Below are 26615 nucleotides of genomic sequence, written 5' to 3'. Positions count from 1 at the left end.
CAAATTGTGTGCCTGTCAGCACCCTGGTCGCTTCATGCTAGATAGAGCCCTTAGGCTCATCCCAGAGGAAAGGGCAGAGCATAAATTGTGACACACCAAAAGGAGCACAGGAAAGAATTGTGCCTCAAGGAGACATAATTCCTCTCTTGCCCTAAAAGGAAGTAAGTTTCTTCATCCCTTTTCAGGGTGTTATTTACTGCCCCTTATGTACTTGAGTGGCTACTCTGGCTGTGGAATAACCAAAGTCTCCTCCCAGTTCTCTATCCCTCTCCAACTTTCCCCTGACCACTTGCTTGCTGGAGGGATTACCGGATGAACAGCCTTTACTCTCCCCTCACCACACTCCCAGGGCCAGAGCAACAAAGTGAGTTGCAAGGAAAAACCCAGGGTTATGAGTTCAATCCTTGAGAGGGCCATTTGGGGATTGGTCCTGCTTTCAGCAGGAGGTTGGACTAGATGATCTCCTGAGGTCCCTTCCAAACCCTAATAATCTATGATTGATTCTATGAATGCAGTCAGATGGGGAAGTAAGAGGGTGGAATCTTACTCCTCTGTATATCTGAGTAAATGCCAGGGACAATTTAACCCATTGCTTGTATGTGGATCCTTTCCCCCACTTGCTTTATCTTTTATCATTTTAGATTGTAAACTCTTTGGTGCAGGTCCATATCTTCTTCTACAGCAGCAGAATGCATAGCAAAATGGTGGCAGTGGGCATTACCACAGTATAAATATTAAATAACAAAGGTTCATTTTGACTTCTTGTTCAAAACTGGGCTGAATTATAATTCTTAGATATGATGATGAGTGCTGTATAAAACAGACAGTGGTGATATGAAGCTTGGAAACCATACACAGCTCCGAGCTTGTAATGTTTCTCCAATATCAGAAGACGTGAACTACTATGGGTCCGAGTCCTGCGCAGAGGCTGTTCGGTCATTTTGAACCTGAAATTAATATTCTTATTTATTTCTAATAGCAGCTGGGCTAGGCTGGGCGTGTCATATGAATCTCACCCACACTAACGTACTACATGCCCCTGTCTCAAGAGAGTGGGGGTTCTATCCATCTCCCTCCCTTGTGGGGTGTATCACCTAACCTCCTGCTTCCCATATGAGGCAACACACAAATTCCCTACCCAGTCGGTGGAGGTACCAAACCTTCCTTCCTGTATGGGGGTATCACATGAACAGCTTTCATCCACACATGGGGGGTGTCATCATGGGCAGATTTGGAGTGGGGGAAGGCAGCCTGAGTGTGCAATATAACGAGTTCTGCAGAGGAGACAGGAGACTGCTCCCAGCTTATGCCCCTGAAGCAGGGAGTCAGAATTTTGTTTACAAACATATTGATTAACAGGGCATTAAGATAAGATAAGAAAGAGCTGTTAGGATGTTTCCTAAAGTTAAATGATCTCTTCCAAGCTCGGTGAACTGCAAAAAGTAAGTAGCCTAAATGACAGAAAGTAATTGTAGATTCTTCTACAATTGTTTCAATTGTATTCAAGAGATAGTAACAAAATTACTAATATCTTTCTTTGAGAAGATGATGTTTTAGACAAAAGAAATGCGTAGATATAATCTACCTGGATGTCAGTAAGGCATCTGATACAGTTCCACATGGGAAATTATTAATTAAACTGGAGAAGATAGGATTTAATATGAGAACCAAAAGCTGGATAAAGAACTGATTAAAGGAGAGACTGCAACAGGTCATACTGAAAGGTGAACTGTCAGAATGCAGGGAGGTCACTAGTGGAGTTCCTCATTTAACATTTTTATTACTGATCTTAGCACAGAAAATGGGCATGTGTTAATAAAGTCTGCAAATGACACAAAGTGAGGAGGTATTGCCAATATGGAGGAGGACCGGAATATCATACAAGAAGATCTGGATGACTTTGTAAACTGGAGTAATAGAAATGGGATGAAACTTAATAGTGCAAAGTTATGCATTTTGGGACTGACAAGAATTTTTGCTATAAACTGGGGATTTATCAGTTGGAAGTGACAGAGGAAGAGAAAGACCTTGGTGTATTGGTTGATCACAGGATGACTATGAGCTATTAATGTGATGCAGCCGTGAAAAAGGCCAACACGGTCCTGGGGTACACCAGATGAGGTATTTCCAGTAGAGACAGGGAAGTGTTAGTACCATTATACAAGGCACTGGTGATATTTCATGTGTGTGCAATTCTGGTCTCCCATGTTTAAGAAAGATGAATTCAGATTGGTTGCAGAGAAGGGCTACTAGGATGATCTGAGGAATGGAAAACCTACCTTACAACAGGAAACTCAGAGAGCTTGGCTTGTTTACTCTAACAAAAGAGGGCTGAGGGGAGAGATGATTGCTTTCTATAAATACATCAGAGGGATAAATACCAGGGAGGGAGAGGAGTTCTTTAAGTTAAGCACCAATGTGGACCCCAGAACAAATGGATATAAACTGGTCATCAACAAGTTTAGGCTTTAAATTAGGTGAAGGTTTGTAACCATTAGAGGAGTGAAGTTCTGGACCAGCCTCCCAAAGGGAGCAGTGGAGCAAAAAACCTGACTTCAAAACTGAGCTTGATAACTTTATAAAGGGGATGGTACGACAGGACTGCCTACAATGGCATGTGGCCCATCATTGATGGCCTGTAGCAGAACTCCCCAACAGATAGAGACGCAACACTAGATGGGGAGGGCTCTGAGTTACTACAGAGAATTCTTTCCCAGGAATCTTCCTGGTGGGTCTTGCCCACTTTCTCAGGATCTAACTGATAACTTTATTTGGGGTCAGGAAGGAATTTTCCCCCAGGTCAAACTGGCAGAGACCCTAAGGTTTTTTTTTTTCTTCCTCTACAACATGGGTCACTTGCAGGTTTAAACTAGTGTAAATGATGAATTATCGGTAACTGTAGTCTTTAAACCATTAGGTGAGTACTTCAGTAACTCAGCTAGAGCTTAGGGGTCTATTACAGGACTGAGTGGGTGAGGTTCTATGGCCTGCAAGGTGCAGAAGGTCAGACTCGATGATCATGATGGTCACTTCTGACTTCAGCAAAAAGAACGAGGAGTACTTGTGGCACCTTAGAGACTAACACATTTATTTAAGCATAAGTTTAAATTTGTTAGTCTCTAAGGTGCCACAAGTACTCCTCATTCTTTTTGCTGATACAGACTAACTCGGCTACCACTCTGAAACCTGTCACCATGCAAGGCACTGCATTTAGCTGTATGAAGTGGAAATCCATCAACTTCATGAAAAAACTCCTACAGATACAGACTTGCAGCCAATTAAGTGGGTTTTAGCCCATGAAAGCTTATGCTTAAATAAATGTGTTAGTCTCTAAGGTGCCACAAGTACCCCTGTTCTTTTTGCTGATAGGGACTAACACGGCTGCCACTCTGAAACTTCTGACTTCAGAAAGCTACCTGAGTAAGAATATTCCTTACAATTTTAAACCTAACCAGGGACGCCAGAACATGTTAGTATTACAGCTGAGCGGGTCTAATTTATTTTTTTAGTATTTCATTGTCTTTCTTTATATAGGAATTAGATACAGTGCTCTCCCCCCCCCCCCCGCACAGTCCCATTGGCCTGACTGGAGCTGCCCCCCTCAAATATAGAAATCAAACGATGCCTATGGGGGTCTCACAAATTCCCTACCCTGTGGGTGTAGGGTACAGACCCTCCCCCGTCCCGGAGCGGAGACTCACCCGCTTCCCTCCGCCTCAACCGCTACCAACCGCTTCTCCCGTAACCATGGCGACCTCAACGGCGGGACCAGAAGCCCCTGCGCGGGGCCCTCCAGCAACGGCGTCCGGAGCGTCCCGCCCCCGGACCTTACCCACACGGAGTCAGGTGGTCTGGGAGTGGGCGGGGCCTGTGCTGGAGGAGAACTGGAATTCGGCCGGACTAGTGCTCGTGCTCCGCGCGCGCAGGTACGGGGAGTCAGCAGGAGCTGGGCGAAGCAGGCACAGGGGAAGGGAGCTGGGCTTAGGGGGGGTCGTGTGGGACGTGGGGAGTGAGGGTCTAAGGAGAGGGGGCTGGGCTTAGAGGGTATATGGGGGGGGGGTCTGGACAGGGTGTGGGACCTGGGGAGTGAGGGTCTAGGGAGAGGGGGCTGGGCTTAGAGGGTATATGGGGGGGGTCTGGACAGGGTGTGGGACCTGGGGAGTGAGGGTCTAGGGAGAGGGGGCTGGGTTTAGGGGGTATATGGGGGGGGTCTGGACAGGGTGTGGGACGTGGGGAGTGAGGGTCTAGGGAGAGGGGGCTGGGCTTAGGGGGTATATGGGGGGGTCTGGACAGGGTGTAGGACGTGGGGAGTGAGGGTCTAGGGAGAGGGGGCTGGGCTTAGAGGGTATATGGGGGGAGGTCTGGACAGGGTGTGGGACGTGGGGAGTGAGGGTCTAGGGAGAGGGGGCTGGGCTTAGGGGGTATATGTGGAGGGGGGGTCTGGACAGGGTGTGGGACGTGGGGAGTGAGGGTCTAGGGAGAGGGGGCTGGGCTTAGGGGGTATATGTGGAGGGGGGGTCTGGACAGGGTGTGGGACGTGGGGAGTGAGGGTCTAGGGAGAGGGGGCTGGGCTTAGAGGGTATATGGGGGCAGGTCTGGACAGGGTGTGGGCTATGTGGGGAGTGAGGGTCTAGGAAGACAGAGGATTGGGTAGAGGGGGCTGGGAAGAGGAGACAGGGTATTTGGGTTTACGGGATATATGTGGAGGAGGAGGAAGAGGGTCTGGGTGAAGGGAAGGGGGGGTCTAAGTAGGGGATGGGAGATGTGGGTTTTCTAGACTATAAAACCAGGAGAGTCCACACTGTGGTCTTCTGGTCTGACCTGTTCTAACACTGGACATGGATTTCCCTGAACTAATTCCTGTTTGACCTAGAGTACTGTATATCTTTTAGAAAAACATCCAACTTAAAAGTTGCTAGTGTTGGAGAATCCACCATGACTTTGGTAAATTGTTGTTAATTTACACCTTATCTTCAGACTTGCTTAGCTTCAACTTCTGGCTATTGGATCTTGTTAGACCTATCTTTGTTAGGGTGACCACCCCTCCCGGTATCAGGCCCTATCTACTGGAGGCTATTGAAGCCAAACTGGGAGATTTTTAGGCTCTAAAAGTCTGGGGACACAGAAGGGCTAAGGCAGGCTACCTACGTGCCCTGACCCCATGCCGCTCCCAGAAGCCGCCATCACGTGTGGTGGGGATGGAGTGGGAGGGGCTCCATGTGCTTCCCCCCCCCCCATGTGCTGACTCCACAGCTTCCCTTTAGCTGGGAACTGCAACCAATTTGAGCTGTGGGGGTGGTGCCTGTGAGCATGGGCAGTGTGTGGAGGCCCCCTGCACCCCCCAACCTAGGAGCCATTGCCAGAGGGACATGTCAGCCTCTTCCGGGAGCGGCACAGGGCCAGGGTAGGCAGGGAGCACCTCCTGGCTGGAGCCCACTCCCTCCTACACCCCTGCCCCAGCCCTGAGTTCTCTCCTGTACCCAAACTCCCTTCTAGAGCCTGCACTCCAGCCCTGAGCCCCAAACCCCCTTCAAGAGCCTGCACCCCCTCCTGTACCCCACCCCAGCCCTGCACCACAAGCTCCCTTCAAGAGCCTACACCCCTCCTGTATTCCATCCCCTCCTGCACCAAAACTCCCTCCTGGAGCCTGCACCCCAATCTCCTGCCCAAGCCTTGAGCCTCGTTCAGCATCCAAACTCCCTCCCAGAGCTTGCACCCTGCACCCCCTCTGTAGCCCAGCCCCAGCCTGGTGAAAGTGAGTGAGGGTGGGGTAGAGTGAGCAACAGAGAGAGGGGGTATGGAGTAAGCAGGGCAGAGCCTTGGGGAAGGTGTGTGGCAGGGGGAGGGGCCTCAGTGTAGGGTGGAGCAAGGGTGTTTGAGTTTGTGTGATTAGACAGTTGGCAACCCTACTTTCTGCTTGCTTGAAGAGCCCATTAGGGCTCCCCCACCCTCTCTTGGTTCTTGTCCTGCAGAAAGAAAGCAGAAGGTCATAGTCCAAAGTGCAGGCAATGTGATGTTTACTGGGGTTAACAAGCAAGCATATGCACATCTCTACATCCTTAGAGCTCTTCCTCCCTCCCCCTTAATAGGCTTAACTCTACCTGTAGTGCTCATCCCTGGTACCACCCCCTACAATTTATGGTCATGTTCTGTTTTGGAGGGTCTTGAGTATGGGGGCTTTGGTATCACCTCTTTTGTACCCCATGGGGAGGGGTAGGGAGTGATATTATGTACCAGCCAGGGGCACCTTTTCTTTTACTTTGTGTTTCTTATACCTCTCCCCTCATCCTCCTTGCCCCTCCCAGATGGTTACTTAACCTTATCTTGGGAGAGTAGTTGAGGCAGAACTTTCCTTCAATTGTACATTTGTATATTAAACTCCCACCCTACCCAGCAACACTTTAACTCTATTTCTTATCTTTTCTCATTTTACTAAAAACCTATCTGGCTGTAGGCAGAAGCAACACACACTGCCTTTGTTCACTTATGTCAGTAAGAATATAAGACACAAACAGTTGTATTTTAAAAACTTCAAAATACAAATGGGCAAACAAAACCTAAAATTCTATCTCAGGCAAATAAACAGGCCTAAATACTATATTATCATTACTAACAAGCCTGTTATCAAATAATTGTTCCTCATGTAAGTATTATAAACTGTGATCAAGTCTGCCCATAATCTTCTCTTAATTAAGGAAAATGAATTTAGTGCCTTGATTCTCTCAATATAAAGCATATTTTCCAATCCTTTAATTGCTTTTGTGTGTCTTCCTTTGAACTCTCTCCAATTTGTCACACCAGTGCCAAATACAGAGGTAGCATAACCTAAATACTCTTATTTGAGATTTCCCTGTTCATACATCCAATAATTGTATCAGCCCTTTTGGCCATAGTATATCACTGTAAGGTCATGTTCAGTTGATCCTGTAAGTATGGGCTACATTCTTTTTTCCTAGATTCATGACTTTACATTTGGTCATATTAAAATGCATACTGTTTATTTTCGCCCAGCTTCCCAGCAATCCAGATCGCTCTATACCAGTGACCTGTTCTCTTCATTATTTACCATGCACCCAATTTTTGTGTCATCTTTAAATTTTTTCAGTGATTAATGTTTTCTTCCAGCTCATTGATAAAAATGTTAAATAGCATAGGCCCAAAACCAATCCCTGTACACACCCACACAATTATATTCCCCTTTTATGACTACATTATGAAATCTGTAAATTAGCCAGTTTTTAATCCATTTAATGTGTTCCAGGTTAGTTTTGTAACATTTTAATCTTTTAATGAAAATATTATGAGGTACCAAATCAACTGCCTTACAGAAGTCCATGTATGTTGGAGCAACACTATTACCTTTATTAAACAAACTTCTAATTTCATTTAAAAAACCAAACAGACTATATCAAGTTAGTTTGACAGGATTTATTTTCCATAAACACATGATGAATGGTATTAATTATATTACTTCCCTTTAATTCTTTATTATTTGAATCCTGTATCAGCCACTCTATTATTTTGCTCAAGATTGATATCAGGCTGACAGGTCTATGGTTACGTGAATCATTTTGTTTACCCTTTTAAAATGTTGGCGCATTAGCTTTCTTCCAGTTTTCTGGAATTTCCCCAGTGTTCCAAAAGTTGTTGAAAATCGACATAAATGGTCCAGCAAACTCCTTGGCTGGCTCTTTTAAATCTCTTTGATTCAAGTTATCCAGACCTGCTGATTTTAAAATGTTTAACTTGGTAGCTGCTGTTTAACATCCTTCTGTGTTACTATTAGAATGGAAAGTGTTTTTTTATCATATGAGATAACTAGATAACTACATTATCTTTGTTTTTCCCCCCAAATACAGAACAGAAATATTTATTGAACTTTCTGCATTATTATTGAAGGCTCTACCATTTCCATCTAGTAATGGACTGACACCATTGTTAGGATTCTTTTTGTTCCTAATATTCTTAAAAGAAAAACAAAAAACCCTCTCCTTATTTTCCTTAACTCTACTGCCTGTAGAGTGTTCCTTGTTTCTTTCAGCTTCCCTTATCAATGTTCTACAATTCCTAGTTTCTGATTTAATCAACCTCCCCTTCAATTTGTTATATTGTTTTGTTTGTTACAGCTGCCTTTTCTTCCCCTCTAAGCCAAGTTGTTTTTTAGCCAGTACAATCTTTTTTTCTCAGTTGTGAGACTATGGCTTTTTGGGCCTCTAGTAAAATGTTCTTGAACAATTTCCAATTATTCACGTTTTTCTGATTAAATGTGATTTGGCATATAATAGTTTTTAATTTTTATGAAATTAGCCCGTAAAAAGCACCAAGTATATGTATTACTGGTTTGAACTTTATTTGGTTTGCACATAACAAATGTGATCACTTGTATCTAAGCTAACCCAAAATTTTCATTCTGTGATCATTTCCTTTTTCTGTCAGGAGAAGATCTAATATAGAATTCCCCTGTGTTGGTTGCAATGCTTTTGAGATAGGAGATGGTTGTCTATGTTTTGAAATTCTGAGGATGTTTTAGTTCTGGCAGCATATGAAACCTCCAGTGTCTGTTGCTCAGATTGAAGTCCCCCATGAAGTTCCCCATCATCATGCAGCCTTTTTTCTATATGTTCCTAAGGAGCTGGTCATCCTGTTCAAATCACACTAAGGGTGGTTTGTGGCAGATACCAACTGATACCCTATCTTGTGCTTTATCTGTTAGGACACTGATCCATAAGCATTCAAGATCATTTTCTTCCAAGTTGTCAGTGATTTAGAAGCAGGTAATGTCATTTTTGACATGAAGTGTCACTTCCCTTCCCTTTTTGCCCACTGAATCCTGAATGATTAGGTTATAACCTTGGTGATTCTGGTTCTGGATGTGGGTGGGGAGAGGAGGTCAGGGTGAGAGGAGAACATATATTACAGTATTCTACAGTCACTATTTCTTGGTAATTGCTTTGCCTCATTCAGGTTGGGTGGTGCTCAGTGAATGAAGCAGGGATGCAGTCATTGAACAAGGAAGATACAGTAATGCACTGAAATAATAATTTATCAGTATATTTCATTTATTAAAATATTTCAAAATAAGTAGGTAATTTTCCCAGTGGGAATTAATATTTTTAAAATTCTTTGAAAGCAATTGTTTTCCTCTTTGCTTCTATTTTTAATAAGCTGTTTAAAATAAGGGCTGTACCTCATTCTCATTCTCTGTGCATCAAGCATCTTGTGTGCTGAATAAGGAAATGGTCATTCTGAATGAATAGTATGCAATTAATAACTGCCTCCTAATCCACATGTAGCGAATGGGGGAACTGAGAAGCACAGACAAGGAACCAGTTTCAGCCTCACAGAGTTAGGCCGTTGCGTGTGACAATAATTAGGCTTTTCTTGGCTTTTGAGTGCTTGACTGTGCTTTGCATGAAGTATTTATATAATTCAGATATTGTGTGCTGCACTAAGCATGAGTTAGTGTTTTGCTTGACAAAGATGGACTTGTACACCTTTTTTTGTATACAGTTAAGCACATCCATAAGTGCTTTACTGAATTGGAGCCTAAGTGTCCAGTGGTAGGGCATTGCATTGGAAGCCCAGGAGATGATTTTCTGCTTCATTTTTCCCACCTGCCAAATAGGGATTGAGATGCTCTCCCCACTTCATAAATTACTTCTACACCCATGGATGAAAATGATATATAACAATACTATGCTCTTTCCATATAGCACTAAGTCTTATTGTTAGTATTACATGAATAATGATCTGTGTGTTGATAATTTCTTTAATGTTCATAATCGTTGTGTATTGACTGCTCAAAATGTTTAGGAACCATAACAAAATGGTGTTAGTTATACCCATGCTCTTGATATTTGTAATGTATAGTTGACTTAAGTAGGATTTTTGTCTCTTGAATTTCCATTTTTCTCTATACAAAAAAGTTAACATCCTTCTTCCAGTTTGTCCCTAGTGTCGTGATGCTCACAAATTTCATTTCCATCATTGGAAAAACAAAACAAAAGCAAGCATTTTGTTTTCCTTAGCAAAAAAATGTAATGGGCCAAATTTAGAGTGACTGAAAAAGGTATAATTCAGTTGAAGTCTCTGAAATTACTCTGACTTTCAGTAGGAATAAATATGCTCCAGGATTACCATGTGACTGACTCATTCTATTGTGGCTTTAGCACTTTTATATCCAGGTTCTTTTAAGGTATCTACGTCAATAATATTATAAATACTATTTTTCCCCAAAAGAAATCAGGGTGAACTATGGTTGGGTCCTAGCCTTAAAATCTTCAAGTAATATCAGTGTATTATATAATGGCTACACTGCAAACATAATTTTGCAGCTTACCTTTTTTATAGCATATGCAGGACTTAGAAATGTCGGACCTGCTGCTCCTCTTTAAAATTTGAACATCAGAAAACCTGGATTTTGGATCTTTGTGACCTGTAGTTTGCCAGTGACACTATTGATACACTTGCCAGGCAATGTGAGAATCCACTATCCAGGTTTTACTCTGATCTTGAAGCTTCTCAGGCTGAAACTATTAAAGCAATGAGCAGAACTTCAGAGAGGATTTGCTTCTTGGTTTATTATTTAATAGAAAATGCCTTCAAAAGTATAACCAGAAACCTTGGACCAATTTTTCACAGGATATGTAAAATTCATGGGTTTCTTGACTTGTGTTCTGATGTAATGTCTGGACTTATCGGGTAAGAAAAAACCTACTAAAAATAAAGCGAACATGCTTATGCCACCTACAATCAGCTTCTTTTTGAAGTGAATTATTAATAGGAAGCTGGAGGGGAGGCATTTGTTTTTTAAATAATTTACAGGTAAAAATTCTGCAAGGTAGGAAACTGACAGGGTCAAAAAGCGTAGAATAGAAAAGTATTGATATGAGAAAATGGCCTAGGAGCAGAGGTTCTCAAACTGGGGTTCAGGACCCTTCAGAGGGTGAAGAGATTATTACATGAGGGGTTGCGAGCTGTTAACCTCCACTCCAACCCCGTTTTGCCTCCAGCATTTATAATGGTGTTATAAATTAAAAAAACTTTTTAATATATTTAAGGGGAGTGTCACACTCAGAGTCTTGCTATGTGAAAGGAGTCACCAGTATAAAAATTTGAGAACCACTGGCCTAGAGAGAAGGCAGGGTTAGCAAAGGGAAATCAATCAGGATGAAAAGCGGGATGCTTCCTGGGTAAGTGTCAGTCCCACTTCTGTCTGTTTTACACAAATGGCCTTGACTTACACAAGTGAATAAATAGAAGTAGAGAAAGGAATATTCACGAGAGAGAGCTGTGTGAATTTCAGTGTAAATTGAGTGATTGATGAGCGAACCAAAAGTAGGCATATGGTCAGATTCATTCCTGCTGTAATCAACAGGAGGGTGATTCAGCCAGAGAGAACAGGTGGTAGTACTGCTCCATCACAGTTGCCACTGGAAAAAGGCAGCTCTGAATTATGTCAAGAAGCCTGCTGATATAGGATGCGCTGGATCAACACATCGCCTAGCTGCTCTGACCTTGCATCCTCTTCAACCAATGCTACCCACCTGCAGTCCCCTACCATTCTGTATGCTGCCAGAGATCTCCATCTGCTGTCATCAGCAAAGACCTTGAGTCGACTTAGCCGATAGCATACAAGGAAGAATAATACAAAGAAGCCAAGAGAAATATCGGGAGGTGTTTGTCAATAGTGCGTTAAATGTGTCTGTACAATGTCTTAAAGCAGCAAAGCAAGAAAGCGTAATTTTGGGATGTAATATATGCACGCAGGCTTCAAATGGGCTGGAAGATAAAATAGAGAATTGTGGGGACTGAAGAGTTTGTGGGCAAAAGACATGGGGGTACAGATGGTGACTGGAGTGGTGGGGGAGGAGAAACATGGCCAATTTTGAAGCAAGATTATCTGATTTGCAAAGAATGTAGCATTGACTGTCCCAAGATATTTTCAAAACGAGATGGTGCTTTACTGAACTCATAGGGCACAAGAGTGTGTGTATGCAGGGAATAGATCTTGTGTGCATCAGGCTGGAAGTAAATCTTTTTATTTACATTGGTCATGGCAATCGTGCTACTTGCCAACTGAGGAGCATTACACTAGATTCTGCTGAATTACTTTTCTGCATTACTTTCATCTCCATTTTATAGCTAATATAGCTGTAGGGCATCCCAAGTAATAAATACAGACTGTAATGCCAAGATCTGATGCTCCTGATCTAAAAGATTAAAAATACATCCGTATGCCCTCTTAAAGATGCCATAGTGTTATAGTTGCAGTTAGGCAAGTTCAGTTGAGCCAACCGTAACATATTAAAGAATGAGTAAAATTCCAGGAAGTGATGAGACACCTAGCATTTCTGTGTTACTCCTTTAAGCCACGGATGTGTGAGTATCTAGCTGTCACATTTCTAGATGTAAAATCTGTTGTTATACTTTTATATTATTTACATAAAACCTGCACTGTGGAGAATCCATCCTCTGATTACTTGTATTTTCTATCTGATTTGTATATTATGTTTGTATAAATTGAGTCCTTGAGCCAGTGACTCTGTGGTTCTGTGTTTTCTGTAGAGTAATAACATGAAACACCATAAAAGCAGCAAAGGATCCTGTGGCACCTTATAGACTAACAGACGTTTTGGAGCATGAGCTTTCGTGGGTGAATACCCACTTCCTCAGATGTTTCAATAACATGAAACACATAAGCAACAGTGTCTTGTGTAAAGATAAGGACTGAAGACAGCTGTTTTAGTTGGATAATTTACAAAGATGATGATAAAATGGAAGCAGTTTATCCTGAATATATTTACTCAGGAGGTAATTGTTAAAATAGATCAAAATGTCAATATTGGTGATTGAAATAAAGATAGAACCATCCAGTTTTTAAAAGGGAGTTAAGGAGTTTTAACCATTTATATTTTTAATACGTCTCAAATATCATTTCATCATAATCTTCCCCTCTCTTGTCCTCCATATCCTCTCTAACTTCTTTGGTTTCCTCTTACTTCTGGTTTTTCACCATCTCTCATGCAGCCCCCTTTCCTGCATGTCAAGCAGCTTCCTTCATCGCTTTAAACCTCACCTGTTTTTGTAATCTTCCATTATTTATCTCCTCCACAATGGTGGTTCTGTGTGTACTTGTGCTATATACAGTATTGTATTTGTTAAAATTAGATTGTAACCCCTTCAGGACAGGAACCTAAGCCTTCTGTGTGTTCTGGAAAGTGTCACGTACACTTAGAGTGCTCTGTGAATAAGAAATGAAAATGCCCCACCATGGAAGTTGAGATCTTCAGGTCAGTTCTGGGATTACTTTCCAGTGCTGGTGGCAGGACTTTCACAGTTGAGCATGCTTGTATAGTCTGCTGTCGTCAACAGTTCACTGGAATCTGCATTTGGCAGCCCTCTGGACATAGTGTAAGACAGGGGTTCTCAAACTGGGGTTTGGGACCCCTCAGGGGGTCGCGAGATTATATGGGGGTCGCAAGCTGTTAACCTCCACCCCAACGCCGCTTTGCCTCCAGCATTTATAATGGTGTTAAATATGTTAAAAAGGGTTTTTAATTTATAAGGGGGAATCACACTCAGAGGCTTGCTATGTGAAAGGGGTCACCAGTATAAAAGTTTGAGAACCACTGGTGTAAGAGCTATTAGCTTGGGCAGGCTTTCATAGAGTCTTATGGAGAGTTTTATTAACAAGCAGAGGTTCTTTTATACTGTATTGATCTTGAATTTTTTTTTCCTCTTAAAATGATGCCCTTTGTACTGAGAGCTTCATGCATGCATTAGATTAAAGGGGCACTTTTAGGTCAGTTAAGGACCAGATTTTTTTTAAACCAATGTATTGTTTTCCCCAATCCCTTAATTCTTCCCATGTGCAATGAAAAAGGGTTGCCACCTCTGAGGCACAAAAAAAGGGATAGCTGTGTCAGTATGATCCTGAGCCCATAAAACTGGACATCTGCCAATGTGTACTAAGCCCCCTTACAGGTTTCTTGGGACAACTACCTCAAAGAAGGGATGATCCTGGGAAAACCTGGATAGGTGGCAACCCTAACTGGGAGTCCATTTTTTTCTGTGTTCGATGTCCAGTGCCAGTAAAACATTAATGTTCCTCATGCAGACTTCATCGTGTTTAATACTATTCAAAGGGGTCTAATCCTTCAATCATTCCTGAAGTTGTTTTAACATATTTTGTTGAAAGCACCACCACAGGTTGGTCCCTAAAACTGGAGGTTTTTCTTATTAGTTTTGCCACTGCCTTTATAGAAATAAATTTAAAATTAAAATGATTTTACTTTTCAATTAGAGCCCCTCACAGCAGCATCTGGTAGAAGATATTCCTGCTCCTTAAAAATGTGAAGTTAATTTCAGTTTCCAGATTTCAATGAATACAAAATGCGTTTTACTTTACTTAGTTTGGAAAAAATAAATTCAGACTCTCACAGGCATTTGAGATTTTTATGACTTCAAAGAATTATCATTCATTTCAAAATGGCTAGAAGTGCAGTGGATGATTTGGAGAACAGGGCAGAGACCTTATCTTTCCATTTGAAGAACTTACAAATTTATAATAGATATGATATGGTGAGTGAAGGTACAAATAATAGGGAGAGGAAGAACAAGTGTTAACAGGCAAACTAGCCACATTATTTCTCCATCAGGATGAGAGAAGAGAGAAGTCAGAAGGTACTTGGATATTATGGCAGTGGGGTCATACAAGTAAATAGCAGATCATATAGTAACTCAGTTTAGGTATGTGTACAAATGGGTGGGAAAACAAAGTTGTTTAGAATATTATAATGGAATCACTCGTGGCTGTTGCAGTTTTAAGGCAGCATTTGAATGCAGAGAGGGTGGTGGTTTGGTGGACCAGACTAGAAGCATTCAAAAGCAAACCACCTGCAGAGATTTATCTGATAAGAGCATTAAATCTGTGAGGGCAGTTAAAAGGATAACATCAAGTTAAAAACTGCCTTTCTGTCTGTATTACCTGCTTCTGTTACAAGTAATGACTAGCTGAAAGAGGTTAGCAGAAAAAGTGATTTTTTTTCCTTCTCAAGTTTGTGTTTTACAGCACTCTGTATATCATCAGTTTCAACAGTATCTCCTACACAGATTGTTTGCCATTTGGTGTGAGTGAGTCTCGCTCATACAGCAACATGGAATGTTAAAATATTAGGGCAGCACAAAACTTCAGAAAATATATTTGTAAAACCACAAATATTGGCATGATGAATCAGCAGTATGTGTAGTATCTGACATGATTTCAAAATCAGTTTTTGAAATGGCTAGATTGTAAACTCATAGTCACTTATAATTAGTAAAAGAGTAATTAATGACTGCAGAATAAATAACAATAGGCTGTTGAAAAGACACATGTAGCTGAATTCAGCTTTTTATATGGTGACAAATCACATGCACAAAACTACATTTTACATTAGTACTGCATTAACTTTATGCTCTTTTGGGCAACAAACTAGAATTTGAAGTAAACATTTTCACCCACATTTCCAAGTGTTTTGTAGACAACCCAGGGTCCATGCACAGGTTGGAGCCATTGGAGAGTTTATAAATCCCGGGTTTAGATGTGTGCGCATTGGGCATGCACTTTTGAACGTGTGAAGCTTTATGTTGTGATATGTTAGTTTTTGCTAGTTTCTGCATAATAAGAAGATGGACTATAATTCAGTCTAGTAAAATAAGAAATATGCTGTTCAATGTAGCTCAAAGTGATGATCATTTTTCACATGCCTGTTAAGCTTCACAATTAGTATGTTTTATCCAAAAGACGCAGATTGCAGTGGGCTTTACAGACAATATATGGGTCACTAGACCCTTCACTAAAATGTAGTCATTTCGCAAGTAGGATGTTGCATCTAACTTAATATTCCAAAGTTAGGAATACTGCATATTAATTTAGGACAGAAAGGGAAGAATATCTTCAACTGAAACAATAGGAGGAACATAGGTAGCTCAGAACAGAATAGCCAGAGTTGAAGTTTAGTTGGGACAGAGAGTCCTTTTTATTAATCACCCCTGTCTCCCCAATACTGTATTTTATGACTGTAACTACAGGTTTTCAGGAGCTTACTTTTTTGTTTCACCCTGTGTATCTGACCAGTAGAACTATATTAATCTCGTAGCTTCTCTACATGATCATGTTGAAGTCATTGACAAAACTAGCATTAAATTTTGTTAGATTGCCTGTGGGCTGCACTTTCCACAGTATTTTCTGAAACCAGGCTACAGTATATGCATCCCGTAATTGGCAAGTAACTATACAAATACTGAGCTGTGCATGTCTTTAATTAATGCAGAGGAGTGGTTCACATAAACTTCTTTATCCTCTTGTGGAATTCTAACTCCCTGTTTCTAATCCTAATCTCTTGCCAGTTCCTATGTGTTGCAATCCCAGTAGCAGAAAACAATAATGTTCATAGGCAAAACATTTTGCAGGCACTTGTAGGAGTAGAATATGTACAATATGTTGCAACTATATGCTGTATGTAACATCTTTAGGCTGGGAAAGATGAGATTTTTATCATAAATTTGGGTATCTATTTCACCACACACAAACTGACTAAACGGTATTGCCGTAGATGATAGTTGAAATTTAAAGATCAGCAAACTAAGAGAAATTCTTGAGAACTTGTTAGAGGCTCTTATTAAATAATTGTCTGACACCCAACACTTTCCTGCAACAGTGCAAATATAAATAGGTAATAAAAAGAAGCTTTAAACCCCAAATTTTGTGAAAGTATGAAAATGTAAGTTGATAAAAATAGAAAAAAGCTTTAAAATGAGCATTGATATTGTCTGTCAAAATTAGAAAAAAAATAAAAATTGGATTCTGCCAAGCCTGAATGTCTTGCATGCCCAAATGCTTCACAGGAGTAAATAATACAATTACAGAGAGAAATCCAAAACAATAGCAGAGAGGAAATTAAATAATACATAGGAGAGATGAAAGTGATTTTTTTCACCTGAGATTTGAAAAGAAATGGAAAGCCAAATGGGGGGTGGGGTAGGAAGGGGAGGTGATAGATAAAGGGAAACAATTGTAGGTAGTTGGGAGTAGTAAAGTAGAAGGATTTTGTACCAATCGTGGTGAAATTGGTTGGGGGCTGGGACAGAAAGAAGAGGTAGGTGCAGAATGAGCAGAAGTAGGCATGAAGAAATGAGCGGGAAGCCAGTGCAAGGCCATATAGTGTCTTCAAAACAAGAACTGCAGTTTTGATCTTGGAGGTAATAGGGAATTAGCGGTGTTGTTGGTGTTGCCCATGTGTGGGAACATGCGGTAGGATGGGTGAAATCATCATTCATGTGACAGTCCGGAGATAGGACTTGGGGCACCAAGAATCATAGAAATGTAGGGCTTGAAGGAATGAAGTCCAGTCCTCTGTCCTGAGGCAGGACCAAGTAAACATAGACCATCCTTGATAAGAACAGGTTGGACAAATACCTAAAAACCTCCAATGATGGGGATTCCACAGTCTCCCCTGGAAGGCTATTCTAGTGCTTAACTACTCTTATCATTAGACAGATTTTCCTTGCTTCAGATTAAGCCCCTTAGTTCTTGCCTTATCTTCACTAGACATGGAGAACAATTGATCAACATCCTCTTTGTAACATATTTGAAGGTTATCAGGTTCCCCGTTAGTCATCTTATCTCAAGACTAAATATGCACATATTTTTTACCTTTCCTAACAGATCAGGTTTTCTAAACCTTTTTCATTTTTGTTGCTATCTGGGGAAGCGTTGCAATAAAGAAGCCAAGAAAAGATGAACTATAGATCAGGATTTTAAGTAGGGTGGATTTGAAACAATCTTATTTTGGGGGGAGGTGGTGATAAACTGGCTTACATTATGGGAAAAAGAAAGTCAGACTGCTGCTAACAGTGGACTTTCCAAATGTTCAACAGTTGCATGGTTCTGTGTTGGTGCCCTTGCTTCCTTCCATCTTGAAATTTTACTAAACATCCATACAAAAAGAGTAAAATTCCACCTCATTTCAATCAGATTATTCTGTTCTAAGCTATGGTCAGTGTAATATTTATGTTCTGCTAAATGGGTGGAGTTTGATAATTGCTTATATATCACCTGTGTTTTATTTTTTAGATTTCTGATTGCCATGGCTGCAGTTGACAGTTTCTACCTCTTGTACAGGGAGATTGGTCGTTCCTGCAGTAGTTATATGGAGGCATTGGCTTTAGTTGGAGCCTGGTATATGGCCAGAAAATGCCTCACTCTTGTGTGTGATTCTTACAGCTTGATCAGGTTGCATTTCATCCCCAGGCTGGTGAGCAGGGCTGATTTTGTCAAGCAGTATGGAAGATGGGCTGTAGTCACTGGTAAGAGAATGCAACAGTGTGTCTGTTGTTTTTATCTGAAAGCCAGTCGTACTTGTGTTTGATTTGAAAGATGCTTTTCCCCTCCTTGCCCTTAGTAATTATCTACCCTTCAGTGATATATGTACTATATTTTGTGAAGCTATTTTTCAGATGAATCTGGACCTTTCATAGTACATACTGGCCCTGAAATAACAGCATTGACAAACTCTCCAGCAATACTTTTCATCCCTTTTAAACAGAGGATCCAGTCTCTCGGTGCTTAGGGAGTCCTACTGACTTCAGTTGTGCTCTTACAATCTGACACAACCTCTTTCCGTGCAAATATTACTGGATTTTGCCATTCTTTTTCCTTTAGTTAGCCACTCTGCTGCTTCTGCGTGTCTGATCAGACTCAGAAGCTGTTGACATCTAAGAAGACCTCTAGTTGAAAAGTGACTATTGGAGGAGCAGAATGGCAAGCAGATATATACCCACTATCTTGTTCACATTCTTTGTATAAAGACTTACACAAAGCACTCAGATTTGGATCAGGGTAAAATTTGTCCCTCTGACATACTCTCTTTGCCAGACTTGCCTCAGTCTTCTAATCCTGGGCTCTAAAACCTGTACCACTCTCATAGTTACATTTACTACTTTGGGGTATATTTACTACTTGATTTGAGGTTTTAACTGATTGTAACAGACAAGTCTCTCTCTGGCATGGTTTTATTGAGATCAGGGCTGATCACTTATTTCTTATCACCTTAAAGGGGAACAATATCATAATGAAATGAAAGCGGAAACAGAAAACTGGGGTCACCATACTAGCTGCTGTATCTCCACTTTACTATCTTACTTTCTACTGTAGGTAGCACAGCTGGCATTGGAAAAGCCTATGCAGAAGAACTGGCAAGCTGTGGCATCAACATTATCTTAATCAGCCGGAGCAAAGAGAAGCTGGAGGCCGTAGCTAAAGACATAGCCAAAACCTATAAAGTTGAAACTGCTGTTATAGTAGCAGATTTCAGCAAAGGTCGTGAGATTTACTCTTCCATTAAGGAAGCCCTCAGAGACAAAGACATTGGGATTTTGGTGAATAATGTAGGAGTGTTTTATACCTGCCCGGAATATTTTACCAGGTTGTCTGAGGATAAACTATGGGAAATTGTCAATGTAAATATTGCTGCTGCTAACATGATGGTGCATATAGTGCTGCCAGGGATGGTACAGAGGAAAAGAGGTGCTATTGTGAATGTTTCTTCTGGATCCTGCTGCAAACCCATGCCACAGATGGCAGTGTATTCAGCCTCCAAGGTAAGCCAGGGTGCAGAATGTGCTTTACCCTACCATGCCAATTGAGCTTCACTAGCTTGTGCAGAGGGGCGTGAGGCTATTTATTTGTATTGTGATAGTGCTTAAGAGCGCCAGTCATGGATCAGGGCACCATTTGGTAAATGCTGTACAAAAAATAGCTTTACCTGTTGGTCTATTTAGAGTGGCTAGTGTCACAAATGATGCTAGCCTGGGCCGTCTGAAGCACAAGGACTGTGCCTTCTCCCTACACAAGAAGAGGAAGAGGGAAGGCTCTGGACTTCATTCTCTGCCTCTCTCCTCTAGCCACCCCCACAGGGCAAGTCCCAGGTCATTTCAGATGTTTTAAGATATATTCTACCTAACTAAAACATAAGAGATTCTCAGGTTCTCATATAATGCTGATTTTTTTAAGTGTGTGACAAAGTGTTCCAAGGAGTAAATTGCTGTGGATTACAGTAAACTAGTAAACCTCTAAAAGTAGTTTAGCATAGCTACTTGCTGGTAATTCTTTTTGTTGTTAACTTAATCCTTTATTAAATGTCAGTTTCAGAACAGTAAAGTGCTATTTTTTGCAAAATTTAGAGAAAAGGATGTGCCTAATGTCTCACTTACCTAGATGTGGAATTTCATACATTAAAGTGAATGTTTGAAATGAAATATACACAGGTTGAGAGGGAAGGTACTGTACATCTGGGGTCAGGCTTGGGTTATGGGTGGTTACAGATATCATTTGCAAGGATGAAAAGATACATACATATCGCATAATTGGCATAGACCCAGATTGGGGTGCATTACAGTACTGCCTAGAAGTTTTAGAAGTGACCAAAATCCTCGTGATAGCAGTAGAACTAATATCAGAGACTTCCTGCCTCCTCCATACAAGATCCCATGAAGGGGAAGGATTACGAAAGCCACAATCCTTTAAACACTTTATTAATTTTAAGCAAGTGAGTAATCCCACCGACTTGAGTTGAACTACTAACAGGCTAAGTGTTTGCAGGATCACGGCCAAGGCTACCAGGAATTAGAGAAGGACTAGTGGGACTATTTACATTGCAGGTTCAGTTTCTGCTTCAGGCATATTATTTTTATTTTTAAAGTTTTGGGGGGGTTGTTTTTAGTGTTTAGTTTGTTTTCCCTCCACAAGCAGAGTGAGTTTGGGAAGGGAAGATGACTCCCTTCTTCTCACTATGCCCCATGAGCAACTGTGGGAGAGAATCCATAAGTCATGGAGCAATGCAGAAAGTATGCGCACATGTGGGAATCCAGAATCTTACTGGCTGCCCACTTAGTTACCAGCACTGCACTGATATCACAGGCATCTGACTAACCATTTACCATAGTAGCAGTGCAGCAGATAACCTTACAACAATTATACTACTATGATAAGAGTGTGCCAAACTTATTTATTGTGCTGTGCTTGATTTCCATAGTCCCAGCTATCAGGTTTATGATGCCAAAGGTTAGTTTTACATTGGGGAATAAAATGAGCTGAGGAAAATGTTTGGGCCATGCCCACAAATTTAGGCCTTAATTCTGTAAACATGCATGTATGTAATTTTACACACGAGTACTTCTGTTAGCTTCAGTGAAACTACGTGGATATGAAAAGTTAAGCACATGTATAATGTTTGCAGGAGCAGGACCAAAATGACTACACACACTGCTGTCTAATGCACCAAGTAAACTTCAGGTAGTGTTTGCAACAATAGTAGGTTTCAGTACAACAAAAAGTTCAGCCAGAAGTAAGTGTCTTTAAAATTGACATACCTTTAAACTAATTAACTGGGTCTTCTACAATTTGCTGAAAAAAAAAACAAACATGTTGAAAACTGGAAATCACGGTCATGCTATAAAAACATATTTTGGACTTTTTCTAGTATTTATGTCAAAATATAGGTTTTCTTTTTTTATAACCCTTTTGTCAGAATAGTAGTATAGTTGTCCAAGATACTAGTTTTAATAATACTTTACACCAAGACTTTATTACCCACCTTCTCCCCATGCAAAATTGAGGAATCTTAATTTTCTGCTTTTATCTTACCAGGCCTACTTGGACCACTTCAGCAGAGCACTACATTACGAATATGCTTCAAAAGGAATCTTTATTCAGAGTTTAATCCCATTCTACATCTCCACAAACATGACACAATTTGGTGATCGCATTCTGTCAAACAAGTTTTTTTTTATGCCTTCAGCTAAAGTATATGCACATCATGCTGTTTCCACCCTTGGGATATCCAGAAGGACTACAGGATACTGGATCCATTCTATTCAGGTAACATAATTCATCCAACTAGTTTACGTTAGTAAATCTCATTACCTTTTCAAAGGGGGAAATTTAATTTTGTGGCTTCCATTGATTTTCATGGGAGTTAAGAAGCTAAAACAAGTGCAAAGTTTTGGACATTTATTTCTAATCAGCACCACAAACCAATTAACCTAAACCAGAGGCACTGCTCCAAATTTCTTGACCGCTTCCACGTTTAATCAAATTATGACTAGACTACATATTTTGCCTTAGGAGGAGAGGGAAAATCTGATAGCTACTTTTAATTTGCAGCCAAAATTAAAAATAATTGCATTCAAAAACACATAAGGGTTTACCAAATGAAATTAATAAACAGCAGGTTTAAAACAAACAAAAGGAAGTATTTTTTCAAACAACACACAGTCAGTCTGTGGAACTCCTTGCCAGAGGATATTGTGAAAGCCAAGACTAAAACAGGGTTCAAAAAAGAACTAGGTAAGTTCGGGCTGGTCTACACTACGGGGGAAAATCGATCTTAGATACACAACTTCAGCTACTTGAATAACGTAGCAGAAATTGAAGTATCTAAGATGGAATTACTCACCGTCCTCACGGCGCGGGATCGATGTCCGCGGCTCCGCCTATCGATTCCACAACTCCGTTCGGGTTGGTGGAGTTACTGAATCGATATAAGCGCGTTCAGGGATCGATATATCGCGTCTAGATGAGACGCGATATATCAATCCCCGAGCAATCAATTGCTACCCGCCGATACGGCGGGTAGTGAAGACGTACCCTTCGTGGAGAATAGGTCCATCAATAGCTATTAGCTTTGATGGGCAGGAATGGTGTCCCTAGCCTCTGTTTTCCAGAAGCTGGGAATGGTTGACGGGATGGATCACTTGACGATTATCTGTTCTGCTAATTCGCTATAGGGCATCTGGCATTGGCCGCTGTCGGAAGACTGGATACTGGGCTAGATGGATCTTCGGTCTGACCCAGTATTGCCCTTCTTATGTTCTTATATAACATCTTGCACCTCTCTTAACTTGAATATGTCACAGTTCAGTAACTGTTTTCATTGAATTACACTTAAAATTTCCTGAAAATATTTGTTGTGTTTAAAAAAATTGTTACAACATCCATATCTTTAGCCACAACTACCTGAAAATGTATCTCCGTTTAATGTAGATTTCCTTTTTTCTTTATTGCACAGTATGTGACCATAACCTCACTTTGCAAAAGGACTGGTGTGAGCACTAATGACACCGCCTGGCTAATTTGGATCATTTTGTAAAGTGGGAAAGAAGGAAGGACGTGAGGGGTGGAGATTAGGAAGAAATGAAGGGGAGAGCATGAATTTATGAATAAACAACTAAGATATATTTGCAGAGCCTGATCTTACACCTGTATGACTAAGGTGGTTCTAAGGTCCATAACATTATATTTAGTTACAGCATTTGTTTTTTAATTTTAATTATCATATCTGTAGTTTGTTCTATTTAATGTAAAATAACAAGTGTTGATGTTCAGAAAAGGAGTTGTACTTTCATGGTAGTTCGAAAAACTGCAAGTTTACCTAGACAGAACAGATCCTTTTTTTCTAATCAATTTATTTTTCCCCCTCTCTTTTGTAGTTTCTGCTTGTACAGTACATTCCAGAATGGTTCTGGGTTTGGGGAATGCAGATTCTCAACAGTGCTCTACGTCGGGAAGCCATATCCTGCGGAATATATTAGGAATATCATCTAGGAAATAGCCAGTGTGCTAAACTACTGCAGTAGCCTAATTTGAGCATTGCAAGAACTCTTTTAAAAAAAACAAACAGTTTGCTAATATGTCTTCATCACAAACAATATATGTTTCATAGTTACCAGAGAAGCCTGGATCCTGCCCCTCTCTTGTACTACTGGGCCCAGAGCAAAAGCTGAGCAGGACATAACTGATTTTTGTCAAGTTTAGTTCAGATAGTTAAACCTCTTGAGTTTCTCATGTAATTGAATGAGAATGGACGGTGTGCTGATCCTGCATGGAGTTGACTGGTTATGGAAATCGTAATAATATGAATGGGAATTTAGATAGCCTGGTGTTTTGCAGGATTGGGCACTGGAAGAGTTGAAGGGGATCGCAAATCATGTGTTATAAAGACAATCTCTGATTTTAAATGAACTAAATCTCTTTACCGGGGACTATCTTGTGTTGGTTTTCCAGTCTTGTCATTGCAGGTGTTATGTTGAAAAATGTATAAGGTTACGTTTCAAAACTGGGAAAAAGATAGAATGCATTTAAGCCTTTTTAGTTATTAACTCTTTTGTTTGTGTGTGTTCTCTATTGCTATGATAGAGCAGCAGTAAAGTTCAAATAAAAATGTTTGCTTGCTTTCCTATACCAAGTTTGAAAGATTTTGATCCAATTTTCGAGTGGATACGCCATTAATAATCTGTGATGTCTGAAGAATTTAATCAGATACTTAAAAAACTATTTTAAAAAGTCCATGATTTAAGGTGGAGTCTTTTGAGCTTAAAATATATTTAGGTCGTCTTTCTTCTCTAAGTGAAAACCCTATTAATTTTGCAACATTTGCTTTTATGTTGCTAGTACTGTAGCATTTTTTACTACTTTCTGTCCACCTTGTACCATATACTATGATGTTAATACTCACCACAAAATCTAAATTTTCTGAGAGTCAAATGTGCTATTTTTTGTTGTCTACATATAAATCCCACGTTAAACCAGAATCTGAATTATGCATAGTAGATTTATCACTGTTTTCTATGTAATATCATTAGGATTCTGTATTACCACCCCCTGAACTGTTATAGTGAGACCATTAAAAATATAGAAAAATGATGCAGAAGTAACTTCATGTAGCAGTGGGTATCTTCTAATTTGTGTTAATAGATCAGTTACCTATGAGACCAGGATTTTCCCTATGTTCAATGCCAACCTCTTGTGGGATACAGGCCTAAAGAGCAGTAGCAACAATGTACAGCTCCACGGAGGGCAAGAGGGTGGAAGACCATGCAGGAGTACTCTGCATCTCTTATACAGCAGAGCAGTGCTTCATGGCAGCAACATGGAGAGAGAGTTCACATGGGTCCAACAACTACATCTATCCATTGCCCAAAACCCCACAGTGGAGGGCATATAGCAGGTTATAGCCTCTGATAGGGCCCAGATGATGCAGTTGTGGCTGCAAAATAAAACTGACTCCTTCGTGCCAGCTGTGGGTTGAGAAATCAGGATTCTCCCCCACCACCCAACTCCACTTACCATAGGTGCCCTGTGCAAAGCTGAATATTTACATTGTACAGGGGGGTTAGAATTCAGCCCCAATTGAATAAAGGATAGGTGCCAATGTGGCTAATTACAAACCTAAATTCTACATAAATACAAATTCTAAAACATATCTTGTGGTATTTTTGGTCAGATCTCTTTAAAGTCCAATATACAGATAGTTCATACCGTGAAACCTCCCAAAGGTTTGTATTATATAAAGCTGAGACAAAGTGCTTTATGACTCAGTATATTTGCAATGCTAATTAGCAATTGGCTGACTGAGTTACTGCCTAGAGTGAAATTCAGTTGGGTCTAACAACACTAATTTATTTGTTTCATATAAGCCTATATGGTTTGGGTATTGACTCATGCTCATGAACAAGATTGATTTAGGTAAGTGTGGGTACGTGCAAAAATGGTGTACACAAACTGTACACATTTTATTAAAGAAAGACAAACTTTTTTCTTCAAGAAAACACTGAGAGTGATTGGTTCTTCAAAAAAAAATTCAACATGTTCAACTTTAAGTACATTAATAGACCCATACTCAAACTATTCACATCCTTAAGTCTTTGCAGGAATTGGGGTCCTAGTCAGTGACCTGTGAATAAACAAACTCTTTAATTTTGCCCACTCTCAAACTATATGTAAAAACATATGAAATCAGAAGTTTAACTTACGGTACTGATTTTTATAAAAGTCAAATGGCATATGCAGCTAAAGTCTACAAACTTTTGAAAAGTAATTGAAATCAGGTTAAATACCACAAATATTAATTACTAAAAAAGGAATGAGATATAAATATCATGTGAATGTAACATCAAATAAAGGTTCCTAAGAAATTAAACAGCCAAGTCAGATCACTTAAAAACAAAGAATTAGATATAAGTGAGAGAAACAGTAGGTTAAGGATAGGCTAGGCTGCCCATGTTTAAGACAAATTCAGTTGTGATCATTTGTGACATTAGTTTGGTGGTCTCAAGTACCTGTTGTCTGTATTGCAAAATAATGCATATCTTGCACTGTGTCTTTCTAATGCGATTTCCTAGTATCGTCAATTTCTGACCTTCATTAGAATTTAAAGCACTAAATTATTTAAAGGGGGGAGGGGAATCCACCTGTACAAGTGATAAAGTGAAGTTAAAGCTTTCTAGTTAACCACACTGTATATAGTGCATCTTTGTACAGCTTTCCAAGACACATACTATATATGAAACTATCTCTATACTGTCAAATACAAAACTGTTTAATGTGTTCATTAGCTATAATAATATACAGTTATAAAACTATGGTTGTAGCTGAAAAAGTGACTAAAATTGCTACTGAGGGACTCAGTATTTGTAGTTCAAGATTAAATGCACTCAACTGATTGAAGATAATACTTTTCTTCTTAACTACAAGCAGTCAAGAAAGTTGTTTCCCTTCCCCATGCTTGTGCATC

At 40.3% G+C, this 26615-nt stretch overlaps 2 protein-coding genes across 6 annotated transcripts in view; one reads left to right on the top strand and one right to left on the bottom strand.

Moving 5' to 3' along the window:
• The window catches only part of DNAAF1 (dynein axonemal assembly factor 1), a 34077-nt gene extending 30283 nt beyond the window's left edge, over positions 1 to 3794 (bottom strand). For 2 of the 3 annotated variants that reach the window (XM_050923328.1, XM_050923330.1), the window contains exon 1: positions 3702 to 3794. The gene's annotated coding sequence lies outside the window, so the exon portion shown is untranslated. The remainder of the gene's footprint in view (positions 1 to 3701) is intronic. The other variant, XM_050923332.1, reaches the window with a different exon arrangement.
• Positions 3795 to 3833: 39 nt separating this feature from the next.
• On the top strand, positions 3834 to 24756 carry HSDL1 (hydroxysteroid dehydrogenase like 1). 3 transcript variants are annotated; one of them, XM_050923336.1, is made up of 5 exons: positions 3834 to 3926; positions 18119 to 18351; positions 19199 to 19644; positions 21692 to 21922; positions 23533 to 24756. In XM_050923336.1, the coding sequence occupies exons 2-5, from the start codon at positions 18132 to 18134 to the stop codon at positions 23632 to 23634; spliced, it is 999 nt and encodes a 332-aa protein (XP_050779293.1). In that variant the 5' UTR covers positions 3834 to 3926; positions 18119 to 18131; the 3' UTR covers positions 23635 to 24756. The 3 variants fall into 3 exon arrangements, with proteins under 3 accessions (XP_050779293.1, XP_050779291.1, XP_050779290.1); XM_050923334.1 differs by lacking the exon at positions 3834 to 3926 and adding an exon at positions 9149 to 10701 and having other exon boundaries at positions 21843 to 21922; XM_050923333.1 differs by lacking the exon at positions 3834 to 3926 and adding an exon at positions 9170 to 10701.
• The last annotated feature ends 1859 nt before the right edge of the window (positions 24757 to 26615 follow it).

Source organism: Gopherus flavomarginatus, chromosome 14 (genome assembly GCF_025201925.1).
Source record: "Gopherus flavomarginatus isolate rGopFla2 chromosome 14, rGopFla2.mat.asm, whole genome shotgun sequence".
NCBI classification, from domain to species: Eukaryota; Metazoa; Chordata; order Testudines; family Testudinidae; genus Gopherus; species Gopherus flavomarginatus.
Note: the sequence above shows the minus strand (reverse complement) of the source record. Positions and strands in the feature narration are given on the sequence as shown.

Coding starts and splice junctions, on each gene's coding strand:
- HSDL1 (XM_050923333.1), top strand. CDS start 10,544: ATGAGCAGAACTTCAGAGAGGATTTGCTTCTTGGTTTATTATTTAATA. Junction 10,702..18,118: donor GTAATGTCTGGACTTATCGG/GTAAGAAAAAAC, acceptor TTTATTTTTTAG/ATTTCTGATTGCCATGGCTG. Junction 21,923..23,532: donor ACTGGATCCATTCTATTCAG/GTAACATAATTC, acceptor TCTCTTTTGTAG/TTTCTGCTTGTACAGTACAT.